At 41.0% G+C, this 12,854-nt stretch overlaps 1 protein-coding gene across 1 annotated transcript in view; it reads left to right on the forward strand.

Moving 5' to 3' along the window:
• Positions 1-903: 903 nt before the first annotated feature.
• Positions 904-12,854, forward strand: part of ADARB2 (adenosine deaminase RNA specific B2 (inactive)) — a 412,641-nt gene continuing 400,690 nt past the window's right edge. The window contains exon 1 of the mRNA XM_045588781.1: positions 904-1,511. Coding sequence (XP_045444737.1) covers positions 1,412-1,511 — 100 coding nt within the window. The 5' untranslated portion in view covers positions 904-1,411. The remainder of the gene's footprint in view (positions 1,512-12,854) is intronic.

The raw sequence follows: 12,854 nt of genomic DNA on the forward strand, positions 1-12,854 counted from the left end.
TAAATAACAAAAGTATTTGTGTGCCATTTTCATATCAATGTGTTAATGCTTGCTAATGACTTTTACAGTGGATTTTTTCCAAACCATTACTATTATAATTAATAGCTTATGTGATTTAAATGCAAAATGCAATTATAGCTGGGTTCTTTTCCTTCTTGTATTCCCTTCCAATGTTTAGGGTTCCATAACTATAGTCCTAAAAAAATAGGATAACCCTGAAGAAAATATGCCAAATGATTTCAATTTGCAAGTCACCTCCTCTCCTCGTAAATATCACTTTCTTTCATCCAAATATTACATTTGGCACTCAAATTATCAGTTGGCAGCACTGGCTATCTTTCATTTCATTGTTCCCTAAACAGAGCAACCCTCTGAAGTCCCTCTCCTTAAAAATCAGACTTGGATCCGAATACCTCTGTCTCTGTGCAATATTTCTCTTTTGCAAAAGGAGCAGCCTAGGGACATAAAGGGGGTGGGGAAGGGAACAGGGGAACAGGCAGACTCTAAAAATGAATACCCCTATAAGAGCTGTCCAGGGGGAATTGCAAATCTTAGTCCCCTTCAGAGGAAGCAAGGTCTCCGAATTTCTTAGAGAGATAGTTCCCCTTTGACACCCTGAGCATTGCAATGAATTAACTCATTACAAACTGGTTGGAGAAACACTCGCTGCCTGTTTCTGAGAGTGCAGGAGCACAGTGTGCTGCGCGCTCCCCTGAAGCTGGAGCCTGGCTCCCAGGGCAGACCCCTCCTGCCAGCTGCCCCTCAGGCTTTCTCCCAGACCCGCTGCTGCTGCCTGCCGCGCAAGAGGCTGTCCCTCCCTCCGTACAGCCTCCTTCTCTTTCTCCGCTGGGTCCTGGGCAGCTCCCTCCATCCAGAGGGGAGCTGAGTTTGCAGGCTGACAGGGAAGGCAAAGGGCTGGTGGTGCTGATGTCAGAGCCGGCAGACAGTTGTGATTGGATCTAATTAGACTTTGCAGCAGCAAATAGACAAGCTCCCTGCGTGATTGGCTTCAAAGTAGCTGGTGCCCAACAACTAGCAGAGATGCCAAAGTAGAAGCCCTGCGTGCAGAGCCCAGACCAGGAGCGGCTGCCTAGAACTGAGCAAGCGGAGCGCCGGACTGCCAGCCCACCTCGCCTTCGTGCTCCTCCGGTCCCGGAGCCTTGGTCCTGGAGCCTTGGCAAGGCCGCTCAGCCCGCAGGTTTGCAGCCCAGCTGGAAACAAGTGCCAGAACAATTGGAGACAGGAGGAGGGAGGGGGACCGCGCGCAGGAGTGCTCTGTCCTAAAAAGTGAGCCCGCTCCCTGCTTTGCAGAAGCAGAAGCATTTGGCAGAGGCAAGGCAGGCAAGAGCAGCGAAGGTGAAACTGGTTTGAGAAAGGATTGCCATCCTGTTCTACTTGCCGAGTTCCAGCCATGGCATCGGTGCTAGGGACCAGCAGAGGGTCCGGAGGGCTGAGCAGTCAACTCCGATGCAAGTCTAAGAGGCGGCGGCGGCGGCGGTCCAAGAGGAAAGGTAAGGACCTGGTGGTCAATGGGAGCACCTCCCGCTAACTCTCCGCTCTCCTCCGTGTCCTCCAGGCTGGGGAGTTTGCCCGTTTCGGAGGCTTCCCTCCGGGATGCTCAGTGCCGAGCAGGGCCTTGGGAGTTCAGACACCTTTGTAAATGTCTGGGGGCTTTTGCAAGCCCAGAGGGCACGGGGCAGCGGGCTCAGCAAAGCCTTGGCTAGGCGCAGGTGAGGAGGAGAAGGGGCGGAGGAAGGGGCCGCTGGTTCTCCTATAGGGTAGCTCAATCCCCGGTCACCTGGGCCGCCAGATTGCCTCTGACCCTCTGGAGGCTTCCTTAGCACTCCGTGCCAAAGGAAACATGCACCTAAGGCAGCTTTCCTGAAAACTAGGTATGCCACCTCCTGCCAGCTGTTTCCGTCCAAATGGTCTTGGAGGAAGGAGTGGGTAAAAGCGCTGGCATTCGCCTCCCTGAATTGGCTGACAGTTTGTACTGAGTGTGGTTCCCTGTGTTTGTGGAAGCTGGGACCTAAGGAGAGCACAGGCTCATCCCGGGAACATAAGCAGAAGTCAACCCACGAAGGAGAACTAGGCATTACAGCTTGTTAGTGGGGGGAAATCGCAAAGCAGAAGAGGAGAAAGAGTGGCTGAGGACAGGCTGGTACTAACAAGGTCTCTGAGATGGGCTGTCCTGAAGTTAGCAATTCCCTCTCCAGCCCAGAGCGTCCAAGAGTGGCTGGTGTTCAATCAGCAGTTGCTCCCGCTGGAGAGGAATGTTCTAAAATGCCAGAGCAGCCTGCCTGCCTGCGTGCCTGGTGAGGATGAGAAGGCTCCCACTGCCTCCCGCCCTTCCCAGACAGCTAGCTCCTTGCTGAGAGTCCAGAGTCGGCAGGAGAAAGTTCCGTTCTTACCATGATTTGACATTGTGTTGATTTTTTTTTTTTTTTTAAAGAAAGTGACTCTAGAGCCCTAGGAACAGTTGGAAAGACACAGCTAACTGGTTTCAGGTTTTCCAGTTTGGTAGGGCTAGGCTGTAAATGCTCCCCGGAGAATGTTCACCTTCTCAGTGGCCTAAGAGAAGTTTGTGCCACCTCTTTTCCTAACCGCTTCCAAGCAGTCCTCAAGTTCATCTTCCAGCAACAGAAACTAGCCAGACGGTTTGAAGACATGATGACCATGTCAAACCACCATTCACTGTGATCGCATGTCAGGATGGCAGGAGCCAAGGGACAACTTCCCTGCGGGACTTCAGAGCTTTGCTTTCCCAAAGAGGTTGAGTCCCGAAATTCTGGTTTAAGGGAGCTGATCAAATACCGGCCACTCACCTTGCCACTTGAAATTTTATTTTGAAACAGGCCTGTTAATGTATTCCAAAAATAACATGAACACAAAGTGACATCGATATTGAGGAAAATCACAGAATTTTAATAATGAATATAAAACTTTTAAGAGGGAAAAAATGACATTATCTTATGGACTCCGAGTGTTTGTGCTTCTCAATATTTTTGTTTAGTCTATTTAAATATATAAAATGGAAGAGTAGAGAGTAACAGTTCACAATAAATCAATTCTATAAAATATATGCTGATAGACATCAGTGCCTTTCTCCAAATTCATTTTTTTTTACTTTTGAATAGTAGTCATGCCAGCTGAAAAAAACATTCATTTGGGGAAAGAAAAACAAGAAACCTGAAGGAAGATTTCATTTCTTAGAAACTTAAACTATAACAATTCCCAGTAAAATTCTGATATGGAAAATTGCTATGCCTTGGTTATATTGAATATACCAAGTCTTTCATTTCTCATAGCCAAAACCTGGAGGGGGAAAGGTAATCAAGATGATATACTAATTGCTATTACGCATGGGGCGGGGGGGAGGACGGGGAGATTTCCTGTGACATCTGCTGAGAACTAGCTTGTCAGGGAGGATTGTCAAATCAAACTACCAGACATTCACTTTTTAAGGAAAAGCTAACAATGTAAATGATCAACTTAGAAGAAAACATAGCAATTATGGGACGTGTTAAGTGTTATTTGCATTTTCCTGGGAATGGATCAGTTTATGTATAATCCCAAGTGATTACAGCTGCTTGGTGGTTTTCCCCCTCTTCTACCAGGACAATGGTGAATTTAAAGTATGTCCTAATATTCATGAATCTTAACAATAGTAAATAAAAGGACTAATCTCAGCCCTTAAACTGATCTAATATTATAACTTTGTCACAATTTACAGTCCAGGCATGAGTTGATGGTGGTTAAAGAAGGAATCTTAGGATAAGGCTCTATTTGTATCAACAGAAACTACTGACTGTGAGCACAAAGTAAGGGCTTTTTTTATATGTGCTTAAATAGGTTAAGATAAATGTTAACTTTTTTACCAATGGTACTTATTTTGCAACCTATTCTAATGACTAGGCATCATTTTGGAGGAGACATTATAACTTTTTGTCTCCCAGTGCTGTGAAATGCTGGCAGCTCTTTGTATGTACCCTCTAAAAGTGACTTTGGGATGCTTTTTTAATTACTCCTTTTATTGGCCAAAGAATCTATGGGCTCTGAAATAAAAGTTTTGTATCTACAGCTTAAGTGTGGAATTGATACAATACATGCATTATTAATAAATATGATCCATCACCTCAGAAATGAAATATTTTCCTGTTCTGAGTGATTTTTAGTCACTATACCACAGAGGAAGTTTGTATGATCTTTAAAGATAAAATAATATTTGGAGGGGGGAAAACTTACTACCAGAACCTGCCTTTCTCTCTCAGATACTCAGAGTGGACCTCACCCACGCACCGGTTAATTCCCTTCTGTTATTGTATCAAGACCGGGTGCCTGATAGTTTTTGCATCTTCTCTGTGTGATAGTTTTTAGTGAAACTTTCTTTTAGAAATTATTTTGAATGATTTCTATTTTCTGTACAAATGAGAAATGTCAAAATTTGACTTCTATGTGGGAGGAAAACAAGCAACTAAAAAAAAAAAACAAACCCTGAAAAATACAAGGAAACCATCTAATTTTTACACATGTGGTTTAGGAATGTCTGTTTGAATCCCATGTAACATGTGAGAGACACGTTGATTTATTCTCTTCAGTTTCATTCAGAGATGTTGACAAAATGCCAAGGCACTGGTTGTTTACAGAGATTCGACTGTTCCCTGATCTCACTATATGCCACAGAGCTCGCATTTCTCACGGAGAAACCTAGAGATTGCTCTTTATTTTACAGTCCTAGGTAGAATTACGTGTAATCAAAGCTATGTTGTGTGGTCCTGTTAGAGTAGTCTGCTGATATTTGAAAGAACTGAACCCATGAATATTACAAAAGTGTATATTTTAACCCAAGATAACAAAAATAGAGGTTTAAGGCTTTATTAATTAGTATCATCTCCAGTGGGCAGAATAAGAGGCAACGTTCATCAGAACCGTCTCATATATAAAGAGAAAACATTTAAAATTTTATCAATTAATCTCTGCACCTTTGCGTGCCTTTAGGATAATAGTCCAAGGACTTTTGTGGGTGTATTTTAAATTATTAAATAGTAGATATATTTTGTTTCATATATTTTTGTTTTTTTCTTTTATGAGTGTACTTTTCCTAAAAGAAGCTATGCATTAGCATGAAATGCATTCTGTAAATAATGAATGTAGTTAATATTTGATTCATTAGTATATTTAGCATCTAAAATGACTGAAGGTTCTGGAAAAAATATTTAAAATCACCCTTTTAATAAAAACATATTTGGAAATGGGTTGGGAACGAACGCAGATTTAACTGGCTCCATGATATAAACAGAAGAATAGGACTTTAAGTAAGGTGCATTCGTTATTGAAACCTGGGGAGCACTGGAGAGAACTTTTGAAATGCTGTATAAACAATCCTTTACAAGTCAGTCTAATTGGACTTGAGTACCAGCGCATGACTTTTCTCTTTTTGAGACATTCGACAGCAAAATGCATTAACTCTTGAAATTTAGCTATTGTTCCAGGATGATTGGTTACACAGAGTTTTAGAAAAGTGAAGACGAATCTTGGAAAAACCGTCCAAGCTGTAGCTCTGTAAAAGCGAGCTGAGTCACAGGGGGCGGGAGAACAGTGTGGAGTGTACACAAAAAGTTGGCAAGGGGTATGGAATAAAGTAGAGGAGGTGGATGACAGACGCAGGCTTGTTGTGAAAAGAAGACCCATGAAAAGTTAATGAAATAAAAAATTGTGTTCTGTATCCTGTGCAATGCCAAACCCACAGGCAACCGTGTGGCTGGCGGAGACACACGTCCTCTGCACCGCAGCCTCGCCGCTTGCTCACTCCGCTCACCTCGTTCTCTGACAGCTCTGAGAAAGGACTGGCTTTAGTGATAAAATTAAATTGATTAAACAGCCTGCCATCATCTAATGGCATAGGGTGCTCTCTCTCTCTCTCTCTCTCTCTCTCTCTCTCTCTCTCTCTCTCTCTAATTTGTATTAGTACTTCCCTCTGGTTTCTGACGACCCGTGTAATAGCAGTGATTTGAGATTGCTTCAAGGGCATTAGATCTGATGAGTGAACGTGAATTTGGAATAAAAATATGAGATTCATGTATCCATATCTAAATAGTGGTGGTTCGGTTATTGAAAAGTGCTGTCCCTGAAAAGCATCATGTAAGGAAATGCAGAATTAGAAAATTGTGCTTTTCCTTTGTGAGGGATGTGAAGACAACTTATGCTCTGAAAAGCATCTATTATTCAACTTTTTAAAATATACATATATCATGTTTGTTGTATGTGTGTGTGTGTGTGTGTACACACACACACAGTAAAGATGATGAAAATATTTGAGCAATTTTTTATCTGCTGCTTCTTTTTCTAAAATGAAATATGGAATGTGAAGTAGTGTAATCTGCTGCTTCATTTTAAAAAAAGAAGCAGCAGATTACACTACTTTGTTCTTCATCACTTAAATAAGCTCTGAATTGGTAAGTTGGACTCTTCATTACTAGCCAACAAGATTTCTAAAAGGATAAATTTCCACATGGTAGAAAAGATTTTAAAAGCACTTATTACAGCCATTTCAAAACTAAATAATAACAATATAACAATAATAACAAGGCAAGTGCCAGGTGAAATATAAAAGCACAGAGGTCCTTCACAAAATATTCTAACTATTGATTGTCAGCACTATCCATGCAGCTACATATTGCAAGAAAAAGCTACATAGCAATGCATAGCTTGGACCCGATTCCTGTTAAGTGTCTATAACTAGAGTGAGCCTAAATTAACCTCTATCTTTTCAATTAAATGTTTTTCCTCCACTGACATACAAAAATGCATGATGCTAAATAATTGATTATACAAAGAGAATTGTCTATTCCTAGCTGTTAATATATTATAATTAATTTACAAATGTACCCCTACCAAATAAAGGGACATTACTTTCAAGAAAGGGGTATATGTCTGTTTAAATCTGGACCAATGTTTAAGCCTGACATGTTCCCGTAAAACCTTAGAAAACGGGAAAAGGAGATGCATTTGAAAATTTAAAAACGCATGTTCTTGTATTTGCATATGTGACATTCCTACTTCTCAGGCATCCCTTTTGGGGGATTAAACTTCTACTTATTTGTTTATGTTGTTTGGAAGGAGTTGGGGCTATTGCATTTGGTTTCTTGACTTTGTTTAGTCAGCATCGCAGCCACTGTGCCTCTTAGTGCCCTGAGTCTTTTTCGAATGTATGAGTGAATTTAATTTTCCAAGAAATGCATCAAAGAATTGGCAACCACAAGAAGGATATGTTTGTTTTTTAAGAGGTTTGTAACTTACCCCAAAATAAACTTGGCCACTTGCAAAGACAGCAGATTTTTTTTTTTTTTCTGTAGAGCAATAAATATTTGAAAATAAAGAGTTAATCAGAGTTTCTGGTTCTTCTCCGTACACTGTGGCTATTTAGTCATCTTTTCTTCTGGTTGCACATATTGAGAATGAAGGGCCACAAATTAGCTTCATTTTGATATTTTATTGATGGGGAAGGAGAACAATTCATATCTGGCTTTTCGTAACGAAGTGGCTTGTAATGTCATCTTTGTGTCATAAAATACATATGCTGACACACATGCAGAATTCACTATGATCTGTTTTAAATTATCAAAATTACCAGTAATTTATGTTAACATGTTTTTTAAATCTCAAAAACTAGTTACATGATAATGTAAATGTTATATAAACAGGGGTTTTATGCTTGATTTTAAAAGTGCCCATAAATGGAGCTTTTATATAAACAATGCAAAGGAGCATTTCTGTTTAAGACGGAAGAGACATATAACAACATCAAGGCTCAGGTGACTTGTAGTTTTCAGATTACTTTTCAATGCCTAAGTGATGACATTTTAAAGCCTTTTTTAAAGATGTATACACTTAAAATGACAGGGTTGAAGGTGCCTGGCGGAGGAATTGCCTAGATGCAGAGAAGCCCATTTGAGCAGCGTGTTTGTGTAACTGCTAATGCCCTTCCCGTGCGAATACTCACAGTAGCTGGTCTGAAGCGGAAGAGGTCCGGCTCAGTCTCCACACCTGTCTGATCAAAATCCCCTGTGCATTCGGGGGAGAAATCACCAGTGGAGACAAAGGGGGAGAAAGACAGCTCTTCTTCCGAAAGGGAACTACCTGTTCACTGCAGCGAGAATCTGGTGGCCTCCCTCCCTCCAAGCACTTTCATAACGGTGCTCACAGAGAACTTACTGTCCAAAGAGACCAAGGCTTCTTTCTATGGCCATGGCCTCCCCATTTAGATAACAGATAAAATTTATATTGCTCGGAATATATTAGTGAACGCTCTTTTCTAAAGTTCCTGCTCCGCAAAGTGAATCTCCCACCCGAAGGACAGCTGGACACTGCCAGGTGATTTGCACATAATAGAAAGTGTTCCTCTCCACGTCTCCACCAGGACATGCACTGAGGGATTTTATAGTTTAATTAATCGTTGCTGCTCCATTTAGTTCAGATGAAACCTCTGATTCTTGTTTCCTACAGCCGATAGACGGAAGATCTGCCTCATCATTTTGTAATGTCTTCCGTGATTTCTCAAATATGTCTCCTCAATGTGATACTAAAACAGAACGGAGGAGGACTCGGTCCCATGAACCTAGGGGGCCAGTCACTGCTGGAAAACATTCACCCAGTCAAACCCCTTCTGTGGCTGAAAACAGAAAAAAAAAAAAAGGGGAGCTGTGCTGTTTCTAAGATGTAGAACTCGGGGAACATAATAGACTGGCTCAAAGCATACGCCCTGCACACAGATAACTGACTTAAAAATGGTTTCATCAGGCTAGGTCCGTCAGAAGGACACAGATTTTCTCCTCTGAAAATGAATGCAATATTTCCTAAAAGTTTAATTGCTTTCGGAAAAGTGCAATTTAATAAGCATGACAGAAACGTCAACAAAATAGATGTTGACCTCCCCTGCACCAGAGTCTGGCTGGGTTCACTCATCCCTGTCTGTAACAGATGCTCCGCTCCCGCTTGGCTCATAGCTGTGGAAATGGATGTGTCCTTAAAGGAAACACACACTCTCTTTTTATGAGAGGGTGTTTGGACCTGAGAGCTGAAATAAATGTACATGAGCGCCTATACTCTCTGACATGCACAGTTTTTTAAAAAGACTGTTTTATTAATTTGGGTGATGTGCAAAAGAATATTAAAGTAACACCATTTACTATTCCTTAAGGTAACTAAGAACATGCAGGGCTTAATTTAACCATGGACATAAAGATATTTTATTTGCGCTTCGACTCTACATATTAACTCTGTAGATGAGAATGTGTAAAGGACTACCTTGGTTCTAACAGAATTCAACAGAAAGTAACTTTTTCATTCAAAACATAGGATTCAAGGAAACATTTTTTTAATTCAAAGGAATCCATGCTTCTGATTTTCTTTCTGAAGAAGAAACAATTTTGAAATAAAAATTATTGCTATATTCCTAGGAAAAATACCAGGATAAACAGTAGCTTATTTGTAATACTGTCCACAATATAGAAGAAGAAGAAGAAGAAGAAGAAGAAGAAGAAGAAGAAGAAGAAGAAGAACAAGAAGAAGAACAAGAAGAAGAACAAGAAGAAGAACAAGAAGAAGAACAAGAAGAACAAGAAGAAGGAGGAGGAGGAGGAGGAGGAGGAGGAGGAGGAAGAGGAGGAGGAGAAGAGTGGCCAGATTATTATGATCCCTGAACACATAATAATCTGGCTATATATAATATATATATATATATATATATATATATATTGGAGGCCTGGTGCATAAATTTGTGCATGGGTGGGGTCTGGCTATCCTGGCCAGGGGGAAGGGACATGAGCAGTTGACTGGCCTACCTGCTGGTCGAACTCCTAGTCAAGGGGACAATTTGCGTATTAGCCTTTTATTATATAAGATATACACTGAATGCCCAGAATATGCACTCAGAGATCATAATAATCTGGCCACTCAGTGTGTGTGTATATACACACACACACATGGTTTGAAGACAGAGGAGTTATATGGCTTGAAGAGAGAGGAATAGGGAATACACTAACTCTGACAGCCCTAAAAAGATATTGAACTAAGAGGTACTGGCCCCTCTGGTGTGGCTCTGGTGTGCAATAAATGTTACTCTAGTCTTCACTCCAGTTGCCCTCAGGAGCTGCAGATGGAAAGCTATTCAGCACCGAGTGAAACTCCAGGAAATGGCTACTCATTCAACATTTAGGATGACAAGGCCATTCATTTTAGATCTAACACATTTGAGAGTTCATATAATTTTATCTTATCACTTGAGTGTTTTAGTTCAATTATTTTAAGGAAAGTTAAATTATAATGTGGGCCTTTATATGTAGATAATGAATGGAGTTCAAGCCATTAAAAATGAAATGTGTGGGTTTTTTGTAGATTCTTAAAATATACATACAGTTTACAGAGACAACAGACTCAATAATTTATTAAAATAATGAATATTGAAAGATTGTCTTACTCTAGGACAGCAAAAGTCTAATATATACTACTTATTTTTAGATGAACACTGAAAAAGTCATGTATAAAAAAACTTTTGACTACACTCTGAGATCACAAACTCCTTGCTAAATAGTAAAAAAAAAAATGACTTTGATTTATCATTATGCTTTATAGTATTGAGAAAAACATTAATTGTAAATGTTTTAAAACATTTATTTGTTAAAATGTGTTCATAATTCACACTCCGAAGTAAAATAAATCTTTTTTGTCTTTGACACTAATAAACATACTCTGTCTTCATACACCATAAAACAAAAGAGAAACAAAAACCATGGTGCATGGAGGTATTTTAATAGGAGGGAAGGGGAAGGAGAGAGAAAGAGTCAGAGACAGAGAGCATGGGAGAGGGGAGGGAGGGGAGTTTAACTCCAAGGTTTCCTTTCTTCTGTGCCCTGTGCAGACCTAATCTCCCTGCATTGTGAGTCTGTGTTTTCCAAAACAGAATGGACTCTTGATTTAAAAGTATAGGGCATGCAATCCAGTCCTGTTCTGTTTGCAATATTGCTTTAAACACTATCTGTGTATTCAGACAAAGGCTGATTTGATGTAAGTATCATTTATTCATTTGCAAATACATCCCCTGGGCACCTAGTATGAGCTAAGCAAGCAGCTGAGAGAGGGGGGAAAAAAGAAGGAAAAAAAAAACAGGCAAGAAAAAAAAAGTTGGCAAAATCCTTCTCTCTGAGCTTAGATTGCATAGATAGATACAGATATAGGCATGCACACCAAAACAGGGGAAAAAAGAACCTCCATGAAACCAGCACAATATTAGGTTTTTGGGAAATGGTTTTAAATACAAAATATTATCACATTTTTTTTACAAATATTGGGTCTCTCTTGTGTGTTTTTTTATTATTCCAGGTGACACTTCTGTATATAATCTAAATTATTAAATGTAAAACTACTCAAGGTTTGAATACTTTATTCCCTCTCCAGAGTCAGAACATAATAGCTGCTCAATTAAAGCACATTGAGGAAATGGATTTCTTTTTTGAAATAAAAATTGCTTCAAGAAATAACCAAAACAATGTAGTACAAAGGAACGTTTTCTAGAAAGAGTATACACAGACCCTATGAGCCATAGTGGTTAACACAGGGAATACACCAGGTGCGGACATGTGAGCAGATGATATTCATAAGCCATCTTTGGGATGATGACAACTAGGGATGAATGTGGCTTCTCCAGCTCTTGTTTTGCAGAATTATCTGCAGGTCTGAATGGTTGCTCTGTGGGTGTAGTGACCGTCCATGGATGGGGTTCCTGATGAGCTGTGTGCTCCCAGAAATGAGCACAGTGGCTACTACATTGTATCCCATCCCTCAATGGCTGCTGTAGAACTAATTGTCAGATGCAGATGGCAGATTTACAAAGGGCACTGTCTGGTTTATCTTTAAGCCATCGCCAGGTGAACTCAAGTGTATTCTTTCCACAAACATTGATGGACAATTTTATGTGGCAGCCACCGTGCTAACTGGCAGGGATGAGGTCGTGACAAGAGCTCTGAAAATGTCCTTTGAAAGAGCCAGAAAGCACATCCCACTTGGCTCCGGCTTCTCTGGGGTCCACTTGGAAGAGACAGTTTACAAAAAGCTCTGGAGGCGTACTTCTGTTTTCCAAACTGGCCACACAGGTAGCTGGCATGCGTGTGGGTGTATGGGGGAGTGGATGAGATGAAACCCACAGAGCCAGACAAATCCCACAGACGCTGCTCAGTGAGCTGCCCTTCGGAACCTGGCACCCCCTCACCTCAACCCTGAGGAATTCTCCTCAGCCTCTCTCCCCTGAGCATCCAGCTTAGGCACATGGGTAAACTTCCTCCTGTCAGCCTATTGCAGTTCTGTCTGGAATCTCCCGCACCTGTAACCGGTGCTGCCCTTCTTCTAGAAAGGTCGAGGCACTGCCCAAGAGCTCAACCACCATCTGTGGCCTGGTTTACAAATATTCAACTCTGTCCTCATGGCTGTGGACAAGCACTGTGTGCACCTACGTGCTACACAGCTCTAGCACCCGATCCAGGGAAGTAAGTGAACATGGCATCCAACCTGTGATGTAGCGCAACATTCTTTATGACCAAGGATGGCAACTCTGTACTAGACGTCATGGAAACTAGAAGGTAGAGCTCATCCGAACAGACATAGAAGGCTTTCAGGCAGCCATCTATTCAACATGTGGACGCAGGATGCCTCGTGGAAAAGATGAAAGTCATTAGACGTGTCCCTTGTTTCTATGTAGATAGCATGTTTCTTTACTTTCTTATCCCTTACCTAAGGGATAACTTTAGAATACTGTTCTCTCTCTCTCTCCTTACTCTCTTTCTCCCCCTCTCTGTCTCTCC

Source organism: Pipistrellus kuhlii, unplaced genomic scaffold (assembly GCF_014108245.1).
Source record: "Pipistrellus kuhlii isolate mPipKuh1 unplaced genomic scaffold, mPipKuh1.p scaffold_m20_p_1, whole genome shotgun sequence".
In the NCBI taxonomy this organism is placed as follows: Eukaryota; Metazoa; Chordata; class Mammalia; order Chiroptera; family Vespertilionidae; genus Pipistrellus; species Pipistrellus kuhlii.